We start from the raw sequence: 18433 nt of genomic DNA, 5'->3' as shown, positions 1-18433 counted from the left end.
AATCCCCCCTCCGCGCCCGCCTGCGCAGCCCCGTCCCGCCGCTCACCGCGCCGAGCCCGGCCGCGGCCGCCGGGCGCCGTCCCCATCCTCGTCCGCCGCCTGCTGCTCCGGGCCGAGGCCTGCCGCGCCGCCCGCCCTCACGACGCCGCAGGCGGACCTCGAAGGGGCGCAGCCCGCCCGCCACCGCCGCCGCCGCCGCCTCGCATCCCCTCAGAAGCGCAGGACAGCGGCTTCGGGGAGCACGCCCTACGCTGCTGCGACTTGCCAGCGCTCCGCCCCGCCTCCTGCCGCGCCGCAGCCAGTAGCGGCGAGGCGGAGGTTAACGTTCGTCTTCCCTAGTGGCTTCTCTCCGGCGAAAGCCCGCCCCTCCTTTTCGGCCGCTCTGTCTTTCCTCTGCCGCGGTACCAGTGGGAATTTCCGCCGCATCCAGCCCCCTCCATCAAGTTTGGTTGGAGAAGCAGCGGTTAAAAAAAAAAGAAAGAAAGAGCCTAGAATACAGGCGTCTCGTTGGCTGGCTAGGCTGATTTCTGCCTGATCAGTGGCTGGGAAAGGAAGGCGGGTCCTCTCAGCCGTGGGATAATCTGAGTGGATTGGATGACTCCAACATGCTCCCGCCCACTTACCTTTCTATTTGTTATAAAGGAAGGGCGGAGAAAAGGCGGATTGTGGATTGTAATTGGATAAAATCTTTCCGGCTCCTCTTCGCTATTGGTGGAAGCGCCATGAAAAATAGTCCTATGGATAACCAATCAACGGAGTGGTTTGCACTGTTATTTTTCTTGTCTCCATCAAGCTCCTGTCGAATAGACGGATAGTTTTACATTGAAATTTAATATATTTGTACTGGGAGGGTTGAATAAAATGCATTAAAATATGTGCAAAATATGAGAGTTATTATAAATATAAAAATTATAATTATATAATATATATAAATATAGGTTTGTAAAAATCATGGAAAATACTTATAAAATACGAGCATCTGTGTAAATGAATGAATTCCTATCTTTAAAAATCGGTTGAATTGAAAAACATTGAAAATATTTACAAAATCTGAACATAACTATAAATTAATGCACTTCTATTTCTTAAAAGGTTTATAAACCACCATCAGAAAATTTTGCAAAATATGGATACACTTGACACAAAATATTATAGAGCGGACTAAAACCTAAAAAGAATAGCAACTGGTATAAAACATTTCTAGGTATTACTACCACTCTACACGACTGTAGTGCACCCGCAACTGGAGTATTGTGCTCAGTTTTGGGCCCCTCATTACAGAAAGGATATAGCCAGGTTGGAGTCAGTGCAGCACAGGGCCACAAGGTTGGTGGCTGGTTTGCAGGGGATGCCGTATGAGGCGAGACGGAGGGAACTGGGTCTCTTCAGCCTGGAGAAGAGGAGACTCAGAGGGGATCTGTTGGCGACACACAGGTATGTGAGGGGGTATCACATGGAGGTGGGGAGAGACCTGTTCTCCCCTGCAGAGGAAGGCAGGACGCGCTCCAACGGAGCAAAGCTCAGGGAGCCAAGGTTCCGTTTGGATGCCAGGAAGCACTTCCTGACAGTCAGGACCCCGAGGGTGTGGAATGGGCTTCCACGAGAGGTGGTTGAGGCCCCATTGGTGCGGGTGTTCAAGGCTGGACATGCACATGGTGGGCATGTTGTGAGCAGAGCTGACTGGAGCTGGGGGTCAGACTAGATGGCTCAGGAAGCCCCTTCTGACTCACTCTGTTTCTATGTTTCTATTTCAGTGGCCATAAAATCACATGAAGTTGTGTGTGTGTTTGAGTTTTTACTGTTTTAAAATACTGGATTGTTTTTTATTGTGTCTTTCATTGAGGCCCTTTGGTTTGGAAGGACTGCTGCCCTGAAAGGTGGTTAAGAAATATTTTAAATAAACAGGCCCTAAAGCACATCCAAGGGGTGGGGGGCATAAAATAGCTTGGATTTCCAGATCTGTGGCTGGACATAGCACTTCAGCCTTAGACCGGGAAAACAGACAGGATTGCCCTCCCTCCAGTAGAGAAAGAACTGTGCTGGCTTCTCTCCAGGATTAGGGAAGTGATCTTGGAGAGGAGAAGTATTGGGGTGCAGGGAAAGGAGGAGATTGGGGAGGCCAGGATGCATGGTATCCTGGAACCGTCCTGGCTTCTCCCCTCCTGCTCCAAGATGCCCCAGCTAGAAAAGCAGAAAAGTCAATTCAGCGAGAAGGTAGGGTGGGAGGTCTAGATGGTAACGATGACTCCTTTGTTTTTCAGCAAGCCTCCAAGTCCAGGGCCTTACAGGCATCTCAAGTGTGCCCCAAATTTACACCAACATGTCAATACTAATTCAATAACAAGTTTGTGAGGGTGGGCAAGAATATACCGATCAAGGCCTTAAACCCTACACTTGAAGAAGGCTAATCTTCCCTCACCTGGCGTCTTCCATGTGTTTTGGAACACTTCCAGTGGTGGATGCAGAAGGGTGGCAGGTGGCACCCCCTCAGACCAGGAGCCTGTGCTCTGCCCTTCCAGGCAAGCCAATACATCTGCAGTCCGACATCTCCCGCAGAGGCCTTCGTAGCGAGGCTGTGGAGTGGTGGCAGCCATTCCCAAGAGACCTTCTGGCCATTTCCCTGTAGCAGCAGCACATTGCCTCTGGCGAGCTGTCCCCTCTACCGACTCTATGCAGTGCCCTGAGCTCCTCAGGCTGAGTCCAGAGATGACCCGGGGACCGCTCTGCTGGGTCTGGCCAACCTGCTGCATCAAATGCCACAGCATGTGGGGCAGGTCTCCAGACCTACGAGACACTGACACCTCTGATGCTCCACAGAACCACATCAGCCGCTCTCCAAGAACACCCCGCCTCGGCCAGTACCACACAAGCCACTTGTCATGCCTGATGGCTCGACATAGACGTCTACTCGTGAAGACGAGACGGGAGCTAACCGAGAGAGTCAGGCCTTGGACCAAGGAGACTGATATTTGAGGACCAGTGCCCAGACGGCCCATATACAGCCTGGCTCTCAGACTGCTGGGCAAGAAACCACTCCACCACCTGACCCCTTAGCCCCTGAGCGAATAACCTCCCCGCAGGCTGATGGGGAGGCACCTGAAGGAGTAGCTTCCTCTCATTCTAGCGCTGGGCCGCCTGAGCAAGGTGCCCCCCCCCACCGGTTCCTGACTCAGAAACGGCTGATCAAAATTCAGAAGAACAAGAGGTTGTGATGGGGAGTTTGGCACACGCCCAAAATAGGAGAGCTTGAACACGACACCACGGGATGCTGAGCTGCCTGAGGAGTCCTTGCATTCAGTCATTTCATCACCTTCAGCTTGTCTGAAGCCAAGGAGAAGATCTGATCATATTGATGGCCCAAGCTCCCCATTTTTTCCAAGCAGACACCAAAACAGGGCTAGGGAACTACGGCTTCACAGGGCAATTTGGCCTGTCCAGCCAGCCCCTCTGTTCCTTGGATGAGATCCCGCCTTTTCCCCAAAGCTCCTGTCCCTTCCAAAGCCTTCATCCTCCAGCCCAGTTTCCACCTGAAGACAGCAAATACCATTGCTGGCAGCAGGACTCATGAAAGTCAGCAGAAATCATCCTATAGGAGCTCGTGATTTTTAAGAAGACACCTCCATACACAACAGCAGCAATGCAGCCCCTCTTGGTCCACCCAGATGGAAACAACATTCCATGGCATTTATTTCTAGGCAACGGTGACGCTTCAGCCGCTTCCCTGACTGGGCACTCTGCTTACACACTGCCACCCATTTGGTGCCAGTATGCAAATCATTTGAAAGGATGGAGAGAGAGCAGAGCCTGGGAGGTGTCACAATGGCTCCAGGCTGTGACTGAGAAGGCATGACCATGGCGTGGAGTTACAGAGCCTCAGGGACACGGACTAATCAGGACGCTGCATCCGAGCCACAAGACGCCTTGGGCTGCCTGAGGCCAGGAGGGCCTGTGCTCAGCCCAGATTGCTCTACAAGTGGCTGGCGTTCGGGGCTCGGCTGTCCTCCCCAAGAGGCTACGGACACAACCTCAAACACCCAGAGCCAATGTTGAGGCTGTCTAGGTGCTGGGTGTGTTTCCAGGAGACGTTCTTTTGCTGCCTCCGCTGTCTCAAGACAAGGAGAAGGTACCCATTCTTTCTAATCTAAGCCTTGCTGAAAAGGTACAGTAGGGCGAGCCCAAGTCACATGGGATATCTATACAGAGACATGAGGAGGATTAATGAATCAGAGATCCAGAGAGACAATTCAGCAGAAGCCCTCTGAAGTGGGCTGGAGGGAAGAAAGAGGTTTTCTGAAGAAAAGTGGCAGTAAATCCTTTCCAAACCAGAGGTATAATCGAACATTTGGCATACTCCAGACCTGGTAAAATGTAACTTACCAGGTAGGACACCATCACAATCAAATGAATTCTTAAATGAAATGGATTCCCTCCATCAGAAATTAGGAGAAATCCATTGATTCTCAAACATGTGCTGCCCAGATCCAATACAGCCATGGCACTCCTCTTTTTCAAGAGGTCCTCCTTCTGTAGAAGACAAGAGAGCGCTGATTTCTCAGAAAATTGGAGTTGTCTTGACAACCACCCACTCCCATCGCCTCTATTTCACTTGGTTTCTAATATGTAAATATTTCTTTTTCTCTTTGAAACACAGTGTTGGCTGCTATTTGCATATGAAACCCACACTGCCTCTTAGCCAGCCTCAGGTACAATCCTGTGCAAGTTGGACAGAAAAAGGGCCTACAGCGCTTAGCGTGCCCTGGAGAGATGTTGAACACTGAGCCTTGAAAAATCAAGATGTATAGCAAAATTTAGTTAGGGTGCAATCCTGTGCATGCTAAGGCAGACAAAAGCCAGGGGGATGATATGCGCTCTTGACTATCTTCTGCCTAAGCTTACATAGGATTTTACCCTTAAGGTGTTGCAGCTCTCTCCTGGACAACATAAGAAGTTATAAGAAAAGCCCTGCTGATCAGACCATCTAGTCCAGCACTCTATTCACACAGTGACAAAGCACTGGCCCACAGGACCGCCCCAAGCAGGCTGAGTGCAAGACCTCCACCTGCCCAAGCTCCTCAGCAACTGGTGTGAGCAGTCACGCCTCCTCTGGTGAAGGGGGTAGCCCATAGCCAGCAAGGCTAGTAGCCACTGATAGCCTCCACCTCCATGAATTTGTCCAATCCCCCCGTAACGCCATCCAAATTGGCAGCCACAACCACTTCCTGTAGTAGCAAATTCCGTAGTTTAACTATGTTGTATAAAGAAGTACTTCCTTTTCTCTGTCCTAAACCTCCCGGCAATCAGTTCCGCCCACCCATTCTCCACTGGCAAGTTCTCGCCAGTAACATCTTCAGAACTGAATCCAGCCATGTCCTTCAGGGACAGGAACCCTGCTTCAATTAGATGTGATTAGGATTAGTGCAGTTAGGTGCAGGAAGACATGGAAACTTGGGGTTTGTGTCAATGGTTCCATGGAAATGGCAGGCTTTGAGGAGCAGCTTGAAGGAAGGTTAGTTCCAGGCCTGAAGGGCATCAAGGGTGGAGTCATTTGTGGGAACAGACGAACTTCTGATAGCTGGAACTAGAGATACAAAGGATATGGGCAGGATTGTATCCGTTTCTTGGGAGCAGAGAATGAAAAGAGGACAAGGCCATGGTGGGCTTTGAAAGTTCTTCTTCTAGTAAAGAGAAAGTTGGCCAAGAAAAGATCAAAGTCAGCCCACCTAGGAAGGAAAAGTAAGGTGCATGCCGTTTAAAGTGAGGTCTAAATTTGATGCAAAATTTGGTTTCTCTACAGTTCGGTGGAAAAGATGCTGGAGTTTTCTGGACCTAAGTGGAACACGCATGGTCTAGAGCCAGTGATAGTGCATGACATCTTATCCAATGACATTCCAGATGTACAGGGCAATGACAACCTTGAGGCCACAGTGATGCTGCATGGTCCAAAGCATGATGGAGACCTGGTGAACAGCTCACCTGAACTGTGTCTAGAAGACAGTGCAGACCTGAGTGATGTGCAAATCCAGAGCTGCACGGAGGAGTGGAAAGGATATGACATCTTTCCAAGCAACCAATTGGAAGCATGTGGGACAACAGGAAAGGTGACCCACCAGGAAATAAACAATGAAGAAGAAGAAGGCCAAAAAGAGGAAGAAGAAAAAGAAGAAAAGAGGCATTCTGGACCTTCAGGAGATGAATGAGTGGATGGCTTTCCCAGAAAGCTGAAGCCTCCACTGCACCAATATCAACAAAGCAAGACTCTCGGCTGTGTGTGGACAATGTCTTTCAGCTTTGAAAGAGCCAGACTGATGATCAGTCAAGCATTTTGTGGCAGCATGAAACTTAGAGTGAATCCAGGCACGCTAGCATTCTTGCTTCATCTGCATCACTGTGGCACATGTGTTTCCTCTATCATCCTTTAACTATTGAGCCTGGACGTGCCGATCTTTCTTCCCCTTGGGTTCTGGATTTCCTCTCTCATTTCACAGAGACTCTTGAAGCATATGTTTGTGTTCACTACAGACATTTTTACCATACTTCTCCAGTTCAAAAAGAACACACAAGACAGCTTACAAGCTAAAAATATTTGTTAAAAAAATCAATCCACAAAAGCTTACTGAAGAATGCAGAAATTCAGAAACTCTTGGAAGCAGAAAGACAACTTCGTTGGCAAAATGCCTGTCCACATGAAAAGGCAATTGCAAGAGGGCCGTGCTGGAAGACTTCCGAGAGGGTGACAAGACAAACAGTGCTCCATCAGGCATTCCACAGCCTGCGCAAAGTCAGAGCGAAAGCCTTCCCCAGTGCCTCAGCCAAGCACGACTGAGATAGATGTTGAAGGAACGCCACGGAGAACATTTCTAATCAATTTTAGCAGGTGGAGCGGCTCACATGAGTGGACGTTAAATTAACTTGCTAGAGTTTCGAGGTTTGAATAGGTTGTGCTATTCTCTCCCTTCTTATGCACATTTCTTACCCCTGACATATCAAAGGAGGAAGAACTTCAATCTCACTAACCCTAATTAGTATGGCAATCCTGGACTGATGGCACTGAAAATAAGAAAGATACAAAGCCAAAGGCTGTTTTTCACCCTTAGTCTGCTCTGCTTCAAGCATTTCAGTTTCTGCCCCTAAAAATTCCCCACTGGCAAAGGAACATTTCAGCATCATATCAGTAAGGAAATACCATTTTCTCCTCTAGGTGAGAGGGAGCAGCATTGTTAATAAATATTATTTTGGTAATGTTTATTCAAAAAATCACATTCTTTGTCATTGATTGCATATGGAGGTATTTTGATTATCTACATAGATGTCTGGAATTGGAGACCTGTTTAAAGGGATGAACAAGTCTGTCATGTTCACTTTCTGCCACATTCTTTGTTTAAAAGTTCTTCCAAGAGTTTTGCAAATATTGGTGAATTCTCATAAAAACAACCAAACAAATAAAAATTTCACCCATCTGCATGCCATGGCGGCTCTTCTCCCCCTCCTTCCTTCCAAGCAGATCAGGACAAATGCTTTCTCGCTAAAAGTCCTTTTTTATGCTCAAGGGACCTGCTGGGCTAGCTACAAAGGAGTATTGCTGTTGATTCCAAACTGAACACATATTTTCCTTTCTAAACAAGAAAAAGCTGGCCCAGCATCAAGGTGGGTGCCGCTTAAGGAACCATTGAGACTTCTCACACACACACACTCCCGCCGCTCTTAACCTGACCCCGTATGATCAGACGGATGAAGCTGGGTCTGTGCCCTCCCTTCTCAGCTTGCTCGCTAAACTTTCCCACAGCATCAAAAACTGTTCGATCCCCTGCAACTGCCTGCTTTAACGCTGGGACGAGTACCCTCTGTAATTCAGCTGTCAATTCTGAGCCCCTCTCATCTGAACCAGAATCCAATTCTCCAACCTTTGAAGGTCTATTGCATGAGGAGAGGGCCCAATCCTGCATTGCTCTGGCCTAATTTGTATGTGCAGTTATTCCCAGCACGGGCAAGGCCCTGATATACCCTGGAGAACTGCTGCCGGTCAGCGGCAACAGTACAAGGCTTAAATATACCAGTGGTCTGACTCAGTATTGAAGCGACTTCCGGTGTCCCTAAATTTATACACAACAAACTGGGGGTTTTTCCAGAGGGAGGACTCCTAACACTTCTATCCAAAGGGCACTGTGTTGGCATTCCAGTGCTTTCTCCACCCAGTAATTTCTCCATGGTTCCACCTCAGTGGTTCTTCTTTCCTTCAATGTAAGTACTCTCGAACGGCAAGTTCTTTCAACGTCACCGCTTTATTCTGACATTTCTTGGCCTCCTCCTCTTCCATTTTCTCTTGGAAGGATACAAAATCCTTGCCAAGTCCATATGCTAAGGAGATCATGGTTTCCAGCAGAGGGATGTGATACCGGTGGCTAGGGTGCTTACTGAGACGCGACAAAGCCTTTTCTCCAAATTCATAGGCACTTTTGAGATTTTCCAGATCTTTGTAACACACGAGGATGGCACAGAGAGTGGGAACCAAGAGCACGGGCCTATGTTTGGTGAGCTTTTCTTGCAGAGCTACCGTCTCCAGAAAGACTTCCAAAGCTTTGTTGTATTGTCCTCCGCGAAGACACCCATAAGCTTCCTCCAGTTCTGGTCTTGTTAAAAAGTCAATAAACATTCTCGATGTCCGTGTGCATTCCATGGAGTAGAGAAGCCGCAAATAATCTTGGAAGGCTAGTTTCCTCTCAATGATTATCTCCTCCGTGAAATTTCCCGTCAGAGTCTTCTTTGGAAAGGTGACATCTTCCATTTCATCACAGAACTCCTTCAAAAGATTTGTGTGCAGCCTTTCGAAATCTGAATACCGGCGTTCAATCATGGATCGATTGCTATCAAAGCTTCCCGTCTGGACGATGAGAATTTGGTACTTCTAGCAGAGAGAGATGCACACAAAATTTCAGGAACATTTTTTATGCAAGACTCAGTTTTTGCACAGACTAAAGTCTGACAAGATTGTGGGCCAAACTTGAAGGAACAATTTCTCCTTTGCAAGTAGAAGGTTCCACGTTCGATCCCCCACATCTCCCCATAAAAACATCAACAAGAAAGGGTCAGAAAATGGATAGGAAGATTACTTGTGGTCCATGCCACTTGTGGTCCATGCCAGTGATCTCTCCCACATGGCCCACCTAGCTCTACCATTATATTTTTTGCACCAAATTAAGATCTTCTTCCCTCAAGCACTGGGCGGAATACAACAAGGTCTGAATCAGGCCTTGAATTTCTTCTCAAGTTCAATATTGTGGATCTATGCGTTGCTCTCTGCATGTTGTGTGTTTATATATTTGCTTGTATATAAATTTTACCATTTTTAAAACTGTCGAGAGCTTCAGCTGTTGGGAAGATAATGTAATTAATGAAACAACATTTTGTGTGTTCATATATAAATCTATTTGATCCCATCCTGTATGAATATGCAATTTTTAAAAAACTGTCCCTAAATTCAGATAAAGATGCTACTTAAATATGCATGTCAATGTGTATTTTATCAAGAATACACATGCATAAATTTATTTTATCTAGATCTAGGCATTTCTAAACATGTTTGTTCTAAAGTATACAGTGGCATGTGTTCTGAGCAAAAACTATATCTAATAATTCCATTCTTATCTGTACTTTAGGCCAGGATTTATCATATCATTTTCATTTCATTTCTATACTGCCTAAAAACTCAGCCCTTTGGGAGGTGCACAAAAGTTAAAACCATAAAATACGTTATAGAACCATATACATGCAAACATACAATCATCACGATGAGGATGCATTCATCTGAAGGATACATTTAATCAACAAGGAAAACTTCAAGACCTGTTTTAAAAACCTCATCTTAAACTGCCAGATGCCCGAGAGATGAAGCTCTTAATCTGGTGCCCCAAAGATAACGATGTTGGTACCAAGTGGACCTCATCAAGGAAAGCATTCCAAAATTGGGGCGGGGGGGACACCACTGAGAAGACCCCATTGGCACCTTCCAAGCCGCCCTCAGACAAGGCACCTGGAAGAAAACCTCAGATGATGCACATAGGTTTGTGGTCGGGGAGAATACAATCCATGTGCATCAAAACTTGCACTTGTCTAATCCCTCAAGAATCCCTAGATGGTGGCAGGTGGTAGGAAGGGCCTGAAGCCATGAAAAGCCATTGCCAGGAATGGCGCAGCCCTCTCCCACCTGGCATCCACTGGAAACTGCTGGACTACAACCCAATCTATTCCTGACTACTAGCCATCCTGGCTAGGACTGATGATCGTGGGTCCAAAATTCCTGAAAGGCTTCAGACTGGGAAAGCTGGAACTGACAGTAGAAACCAGGCTGACAAATCATTTCCTACCTGGCCAAAAGAAGCATTCTAAGTCTCCGATCAGCATTCCCCAACTTGTTAGGGCAGTCGTTATTTGTTTTTCGGTGCCAGGCTAAGACCTTTTTATTTCAACAATATTTTAATAACTTTTAACATGAGCTATATAGGTTTTAATCTGCAGCCAGGGTGGATCTGGATTTTATTTGTATTATGTTTTGTTTTATTCTTCTTATTTATGTAAGCCGTCCTGAGGCTCTGCAAAAGGACGGCATACAAATACTCTAAATAAATAAATAAACACATTTGGAATAACAAAATTATTAATGTCGATGTGATGAGAGTGATAAGAAATTCAAACCACAATGCAAATCTTGCTTCTAACCATGGTTGGGAGCTCTGTGTTTGGAGAAACCATGGCTAATGCAACCTTTTCTTCCAGATATAATGCTACCTATGTTTCTTCCAAAAATGGATGGGGGGATTGAATAATTCGGGACCCTCCTAACACCAGCTGGCATTCCAGCATGAGCTTACCACATATTTAGAGAAGGGTTTCTCGACAATTACAGCCGATGGGATTTCGAAAACGACTTTGACTTCTCGACAGTTGCGTTTCTCCTTCCTCCAATATTCCTGAAGTTCCTTAGTTGTCATGGAAGAGTTGAGATTTGGGGTGTCTTGCTCACCTACAGGGACATAATGAAATGGACAATGTTTGCTCATCGCTGCATCTCAAAACCATTTCCCTCGATGGCTGGCCAGAGGCACACCTAGGACCAGAGCTCGGGGCAAAGTCCAGGATCTCCCAAGGACGACCCAGAGCCAGCGGGTGATGTGGGGCAACGGAAGCAAGCCCCGTTTTATTTATGCAGCCGTGATGGAGCTATGAGTTAAGGAGCTGAAGATACGGGAAAAAAAACTTTTTAAAACAAATTTTGCTTTTGCTCTGCAGAAGCAGTTGTGAAGCTTACAAAACAAAACAAGAACAAAGCCCAGAAAACAATGTTAGTTAGCTACACCTGAGGTAGCTGCAGAGCTGCAGTCATTTTCTTGTGCCGAGCAAGAGGAGTAACCAGGGCTTTTTTTGTCATAGAACGCACCGGAACGGTGTTCCGGCACCTTTTTTCCAATGGATTTTACGAAGTGATTTTGGTGTAGCAGATCAGGAGCAAACATCATTAACATAGTGCCTGCAGGCTGCTATTGTGTCTGGGATCTGCTATCTGATAGTGAGAGAGAGCTGCTTGGGACGCTGCTCCGCTGCTCGGCTTGGGATTGGTGTGTGTGCTTACTGCCGGTGGCGATGTGCGTTCCACCACCTTTTTTTTTTTTTTTTTGGCAAAAAAAGCACTGGGAGTAACAGAATCACCTAACTAGACCTTACCTGAGGAATCGGCAGGCTCTGCCAGTTCCTGGTTTTCTTGAGGTGAAGGGGTGTTTCTGCAGCCCTCTTTTTCAGCTGCAAGGGCAGCTGCCCCTGACCCAGCCGTTGCTGCCTGTCCTTCTGGCAGGTTGCCTGCTGCTGGAGCGCCCTGGCCTCCCTCCATGGCACACCCGTCGGAAAGCTAGGGGTTCGTGTGTCCATGCTTCCCCATGCCCTGTGCGAACGCCTTGGAAAGGCCTTTGGAGAAAAAAGAGATATGCAATGCATCAGCTTCATCAGATGGAATGTGAGACAACGAGATTCGACTTAGTGTTCAGAAAGAGGAAGCATCACTATTATTAATCATTAATACATTATTTTATTACCATTATCAAATATTAATAACATATCAATGATGTTTTTGATATTATTGAAACATAAAATTAAAAAGTAATAATGCTACTATTATTAATAATAATGACAATGATGGCAGTGATGATGATAATGTTATTATTTATTTACTAATTCTATTTCTACACTACCCAGTAGCTGAAGGTCTCTGGGTGGTTCACAACAGCAGACGGAAAAACAGTACTAATACAGTACAACATGTAAAATAATGTAAAAATAAAAATTACCTAAGCACACAATACAGAATTAAGATGTCAAATTTAAAACCCAGTTTTAAAAGCTGCCATGCCTTCCAAAAATTAAGTCACAAGACCAGTCACAAGGCAGCAGCTGTCATAATGCCCAATAAAATATAAAATGAATTAAATGCCCTGTCATAGATCAGTCTTAACCTGGTGCCCAAAAGCTACCAAAGTTAGTGCCAGGTGGGCCTCAGTGCTGAACTGGTCCCACTGCTCGGGGGCTGCTACTGAAGAGGCCCTGCCCTTCGTTGCCACCCACTGACCCGTCCTTTGAAGGTGGCAGCTGGAGGGGTCCCAGATCTTGATTGGTGCTCTTGGAGTGCCACTTCCGGCTTCAGACTTCCCATCAGGTATTGCAGTCCCCCAACCAGCACCTCAAGAAAGAGGAATCCCCCCACCCCCCACCATCATTAAATTCTTAGCCTCTGGTCTGCCAATGGGAAACCACAATCCACATCTTACTTCCTGAACCGAAGAGTTCAGTTCTGAGTTTTAGAAGTTTCAGTCTCGCTTGCTTCTGTGCTGGGAAAATCCCATTTTGATCCATTGTGGATCCATCCACTAGCTATTAAAATGACGCTCTGATAAGCAGCAACACCCCAGGAACACTCTGGTGAGTGAAATAGCCCAAGGTTGTCATCTCATAGCTTTTGCCCCTTCCACCAATATACGTGACCCAGTAATAAGCTGAGCACCATCACGTCTGGACAATCATCCACCTCCTTTTCTGATCTCATCCGCCTCCCGCCACTGACATGCACCAGCAGAAGGCCTCCTTCCAAACCCACCTTTTAATTGGCTCAGTCAAAATGGACAAGAACATCTGCTCCCCAATATAATAGCATCCTTCCCCAAGCTGGTGCTCTCCAGATGAGTTGGACTCCAACTCCCAGCATGGCAGGCAGCATGTTAAAGAACTGCAATGTAATTCATCTGGAGAGAGCCGAACCAAGAGAAATGGACCTTCAGGGAAGGCTGCTCATCAGAAAGGCTGAATGGGGGCACTCAGCTCTTCTAGGTGTGGCATCTGTTATAAAACTCCCCTATGGTGTGAAAGAGAAAGAGACACCTTTATGCTGACGTACAGCAAAACAGGAAACCACGATCCTGAAATAGCTGGAAGCCACAATCCCTGTACCCTGAGAGCTGCTTTAGGTGAGATGTGATCGTTATAAGTTGCACGCCAACCGGAAGAGTTGGTGCAAACCGTGGACTTGCAAAAGTGGGCAGCCGTCGAAAAGGCCTCTCCCAAGGAGCTCAACTTGAAAGAGGTGGGAAGGAGGAGATGGTCTCTTTGCTTGGGAACAATTCTTGCCTTCTCCTTATGTTTCCCTCCGCAGACACCGATACGGAAAAAATGGCAATGCCGGGGCCAGATGGACCTCCTTGGGAAGGGGTTTCCACAGCTGGGGGACGCCACTGTCCCCCAAGCCATCTCTGAAGGGCGTGCTTGGGGAGGCCTTGAAAGCCTTCTCCCCAAGTGGCCATCAACACCTTTCGTGCTATGGAGCAAAGCCAGGTTGCAGAAATGGGAGGGACACCTGGAGCACCCCAGTTCTGCACCTCTTAACCTTCCTCTGTGTGAGTGAGTGGCAGCCATTCCCTCCTATGGAGGAAAATAAATCACAGCTACTGGGGGGGGGGGGTGCCCTCCATCCTTGACACAACATGGCTTGATTCTCTGCCACGGAGATTCCAAATGGGGGTGCAGGAAAAGATGGGGAACCCCACACAGATCCAGGCCTGGTGTCCTCTGGACAGCATATATGGGAAGCATAGGTAGTCTCTATACAATCATCTTTACCAGGAACTGCACCAAAAAGTTGCAGCATGGACTGCTTCTGCTCAGGGCTCCAACCGGCTGCGACACTCCATTACACGGACCTTTCCCCTCCACTCTGTCTTTCCTCCTCCACACTCAGCACCGTTCTGCAGACACCGAGCATGCTCCGTCCCTCACTGGGCAATTTTGGGAACTCCCCACACCCATGGGGGTTTTTTCCCCTAGGAAGTCTGCGTGCTTTTGCAATCCTTGAAACTTCTGCAGAACCTGCCCTCGCCTTCCTCTTGTGCTGTTTGGCGTGCATCAAGTCCTAAGGCTGGAGAAACGATTTTGCTGTCAGCACATAGCATGTGTGAATGTGCAACCAGAGCATAAATGGCGGCAAAAGCCGGCACTCACAGGAGATGCAGATTCGCATGTAGATCCCCCGAAAGGGCCCTCGCCTAATGGCTCAGCCTCGCTCTCTCTACTTCTCTCTCTCTCTCTCCCCCAAATGACACAGTCCCTCGGCTGCTTGTGTTGACATTTCCTTCCCCAGTTCCAGCAGGTGTCCAATTCAAACGCGCACCACTGTCACCTAACTGACAGATTCCGTGGATGTGACAACGGTCCTTCTAACAGCGAACGCCAGGGCTGAACGCGGGCAGAAATGGAACTAAAATGGGGACAGCATTCCAGGCGGTCAGGGCATCTACATGTTTTGCAGAAGTGCCGAAAACAGGCCAAAGCAAAATAGAGTAGCTGCGTGACCATCAGGCAGTGCTGGGTGGCCACAGGAGCTTGGAGCGTTCCAGCTAGAAAGTTGGACAATCCCTCCGGCAGAAATAGCTGTTTCTCTGAGGCTTACAGTCTACAAGGTTGTGGGCATGCAAACGCTACCCGAAGAGGCTCTTCCAAATCCCACTGAAGGCAGGCTGAGCCCAGTAGCCACAAAATTTGCAGCATCCACTGGAAAAGGAATAAAGGGAGGTGGAGAAGGGTGCCCAAGTTCTTTGTGGTTTTGGGGGGAAGCTGTCCAAGAGGCTGGTGCACAGCAAGCGTGTTAGGAGAGGAAAATATTCTTTCCTACAGACTGCTATCGAGTGATCCAACAGAAAAATGGACTGTCACAAATGAGAAGAACATCCCTACTTAACTCCCCATTAAGTCAAGACCCAAAATACTGACCTGGTGGTAGTATTCTTGAAAGCATTTTTACTACGGCGGAGTCTAGAATTTCATGGCAGCTGCTCTGCGTCGGAACTCTCAAAATAACAAGAGGACTGAGTTTCACTTTGCATATATCAGCCGACTTCTCTATTTCAATCTGACGAAAGAAGGAAGTCCTGCTAGGTTTGCACGGTGTTAGGGAAAAGGTTGAAAGCAGGATCCAAGCTCCAGTAAGCTTGTTGGTGCCCTGTGTGCTCTCTTGCCCTGAATGGGTATAGAGTCTACCGTGTCCCAGAGGTGTCCCCGAAACATAATGAGTGTGCCTATTAATTATGTGAAGATGGTGAGCAAAACATTGGGCGGCCTATTTGAAAATATCCTGGTTGAAACACTGGCCGTCTTATTTGAAAACCCCGAGAGCCAGGGTGGTGGGGTGGTGAAGAGGGTGGAACTGGGACTCAGACGATCTGGGTCCTAGTCCCCGCTCAGCCATGGAGCCAACTGGGAGACTTTGGGCCAGTCACAGACTCTCAGCCCAACCTACCTCACAGGGTTGTTGTGGTGAGGGTAATATTGAGAACAGGGAGGAGGAGAATGATTTAATAAGTTCCTTGAAAGGAAAAAAGGCAGGCTATAAATATAATATTAAATAAAATGGGATAAGCATAAATTACAACGCAGGAAATCTAATTGGCCCAGAGCTGCAAGAACTCACACCTCTGGGGAAAATCTTGCCCGCTGAGTTCCCAGACCTTTGGACTTTCCAGATAACCTGACCCTATATGGAATACGTTGAACGAAGTACTCCACACACATACTTTTAAAATTTCAAGACCTCTTTCTTGCTTTCCTTAAAGTCTAAATGAAGACCTATCTTTCTTCGCTATGCAGCTTTTAGATCGCAATTCCATTTTCTCTTTCTGCTTGCATTGGTATTTTTGTTTTTAAAGTATGCCCTCTGGAGAATCTCAGCTATGGATTAGCATAGAAACACCCTACATAAAGAATAAATAAAAAAAACTGAGCCACAGACATAACAGAACTGATTTCCACCTCTGAGGAAGGGAAAAAAACCAAGCTTTTCCACTGCACACTGCCGAATTCCCAAAAGGACCTCACTGGACACAGTCAGTTGCCATTAGACCCTGGTGAAGATGGACAGCCAATGGGTTCCTAAGCCACCTGGGAGCCCATGGCTTGTGCTGGGGTCGTGGGTGGTTTGCAGACGGCCACTGCGGCCTACCCTCATGGGATCTGAATGACAAGGTAAGCTGCACCCAGTGAGGACAATTCAGCAGTGTGCCAGCAGCATGCATGAAGCAGGAAAATAAGACACTAAAGCTTGTTTTGGTTCCCCATCATGCGCACCCACCTTGTCTTCAACAGCATACCTGCTCAGGCAGAAAAAAGGTTCCAGCGCATAATAAGGTATTCTGTATTTTCCTCCCCCCCCCCCACAGTGTTGCCGCAGGGTGGGGGGTTGTCTGAATGTGTCCGGGTGGGGTCTGTCTGTCGCCAAATGTGATGCACAGGCTAATTCTGTGCATGGATCTGTAACTAAGAAGGGATATTTCTGTGCTGTAATTCCCAAGATACAAAGCCCCCTTGATCTTGCGAAAGCAAAAGGAAATGAAATAGCAAAGCGTTTCCTTCCATTCTCCCCCCTTTCACTGCGCTCAGCAATTTGAAGGCTCAATAGCTCCGTTATTGCCTGATAAGCAGGTCAGTGTTAAAATAAGCTGTACAGATCTGTGAACAGCCAGTTCTCCAACTATAAATATAATTTTCAAACTGCCTTCTGTCAAAAGCAATAAAAAGCAGTGGCAGAAAACTTCTGGGTGATCACATCTACAGTGAAGGCAACGGCTTTAAAAAGTGGTTTTACATATGGGGTGTCACCTAAGAAATCCGCAATGGAGTCAAATGAGAAAGGATTTCTATGATTCTGACCTGTGAAACATTTTTTCCTCCAAATCAGTCAAGTGGATTCTGGGGTTGTGTGTCTTTATTTATTCTATTTATAGCTTTATATACCGACTGTCTGCAACAGTCTCGGGATGGCTTACAGTGCACCGGGGTTTAAAAAAACTGGGGGAAGTGATTTGGGCAAATCTGCACTTGCACAAGAAAGCCATTCCGCTTGTGCATCTCTTAACAATGCGATACTGTCAATGTGAGAAAACAGAAGCTGCCCGATAATCTGTAAAACACAGACAGAATGGATTTATGTACATCCCCTAATGTGATTGTAAAAGCCTCACCTGGGAGCACCTGAGGTCAGGTGATGCTGTTGAAATTAAGTGAATACGCTTGTCCTTCTGCAAACATTAAAGATCCCCTGTGCCCATAACCACCATCTGGTTTCTCAGTGGCCCCGTTGTTGTTGTTGCTAAAATATAGAAACATAAAAACAGAGTGAGTCAGAAGGGGTCTCCCGGGCCATCTAGTCTGACCTCCGGCTCCAGCCAACTCAGCTCATGACATGCCCACCATGTGCATGTCCAGCCTGTCCTTGAACACCCTCACTGATGGGGCCTCAACAACCTCCCATGGATGCCCATTCCACACCCTTGGGGTCCTAACTGTCAGGAAGTGCTTCCTGGCATCCAAATTGAACCTTGGTTCCCTGAGCTTTGCTCCATTGGAGCACGTTCTGCCTTCCTCTGCAGGGGAGAACAGGTCTCTACCCATCTCCGTGTGACAACCTTCACATACCTGTATGTCGCCAACAGATCCCCTCCGAGTCTCCTCCAGGCTGAAGAGACCCAGTTCCCTCAGTCTCACCTCATATGGCTTTCCCTGCAATCCAGCCACCAGCCTTGTGGCCCTTCGCTGCATTGATTCCAACCTGGTTATATCCTTCCTGTAATGTGGAGTCCAGAAATGAACAAAATACTCCAGCTGCAGGTGCACCACAGTTGTATAGAGTGGTAGTAATACCTCTCTCGAACTAGAAGCCACACTTCTGGCTCTAGCCACAGAACAGTCGACCATGTTGAATTGAATCCCACCAAGATAGCAAACCATATTGAGCGACCCACAGTCTTCAGTGCAACAAACCAGTCCTGCTGATAAGGCGTCCTTAGAAGTGGGACTGAGAGCGGGCAGCGACCCCTCCTCAAGCTCCAAACAGGCACAAGGCAGCAGTGCATGG

General features: G+C 47.3%; 2 protein-coding genes across 7 annotated transcripts in view; both read right to left on the bottom strand.

Annotated features, from left to right (window-relative positions):
• CYLD (CYLD lysine 63 deubiquitinase) overlaps positions 1-179 on the bottom strand; it is a 32738-nt gene extending 32559 nt beyond the window's left edge. For 2 of the 4 annotated variants that reach the window (XM_044427689.1, XM_044427690.1), the window contains exon 1: positions 47-179. The gene's annotated coding sequence lies outside the window, so the exon portion shown is untranslated. The remainder of the gene's footprint in view (positions 1-46) is intronic. The other 2 variants (XM_044427691.1, XM_044427692.1) reach the window with 1 other exon arrangement.
• Positions 180-7024: 6845 nt separating this feature from the next.
• On the bottom strand, positions 7025-15381 carry SNX20 (sorting nexin 20). 3 transcript variants are annotated; one of them, XM_044427792.1, is made up of 6 exons: positions 15298-15379; positions 13136-13390; positions 12611-12721; positions 11716-11952; positions 10866-11017; positions 7025-8902 (listed from the first exon to the last, which is right to left on the bottom strand). In XM_044427792.1, the coding sequence occupies exons 4-6, from the start codon at positions 11876-11878 to the stop codon at positions 8234-8236; spliced, it is 984 nt and encodes a 327-aa protein (XP_044283727.1). In that variant the 5' UTR covers positions 11879-11952; positions 12611-12721; positions 13136-13390; positions 15298-15379; the 3' UTR covers positions 7025-8233. The 3 variants fall into 3 exon arrangements, with proteins under 3 accessions (XP_044283727.1, XP_044283728.1, XP_044283730.1); XM_044427793.1 differs by lacking the exon at positions 12611-12721; XM_044427795.1 differs by lacking the exons at positions 12611-12721; positions 13136-13390 and having other exon boundaries at positions 15298-15381.
• Positions 15382-18433: the final 3052 nt, after the last annotated feature.

The sequence above is a fragment of the Varanus komodoensis genome, unplaced genomic scaffold (genome assembly GCF_004798865.1).
Source record: "Varanus komodoensis strain SLA01 unplaced genomic scaffold, ASM479886v1 scaffold19, whole genome shotgun sequence".
NCBI lineage: Eukaryota > Metazoa > Chordata > Lepidosauria > Squamata > Varanidae > Varanus > Varanus komodoensis.
Note: the sequence above shows the minus strand (reverse complement) of the source record. Positions and strands in the feature narration are given on the sequence as shown.

What these genes read in the sequence shown, in the direction of transcription:
- SNX20 (XM_044427795.1), bottom strand. Translation starts at nt 11,878, where the DNA reads ATGGAGGGAGGCCAGGGCGCTCCAGCAGCAGGCAACCTGCCAGAAGGA. An exon ending in AGAGCCTGCCGATTCCTCAG is followed by an intron (nt 11,018 to 11,715) that starts GTAAGGTCTAGT and finishes ATGTCCCTGTAG; the next exon opens with GTGAGCAAGACACCCCAAAT. An exon ending in AACCCTTCTCTAAATATGTG is followed by an intron (nt 8,903 to 10,865) that starts GTAAGCTCATGC and finishes TCTCTCTGCTAG; the next exon opens with AAGTACCAAATTCTCATCGT.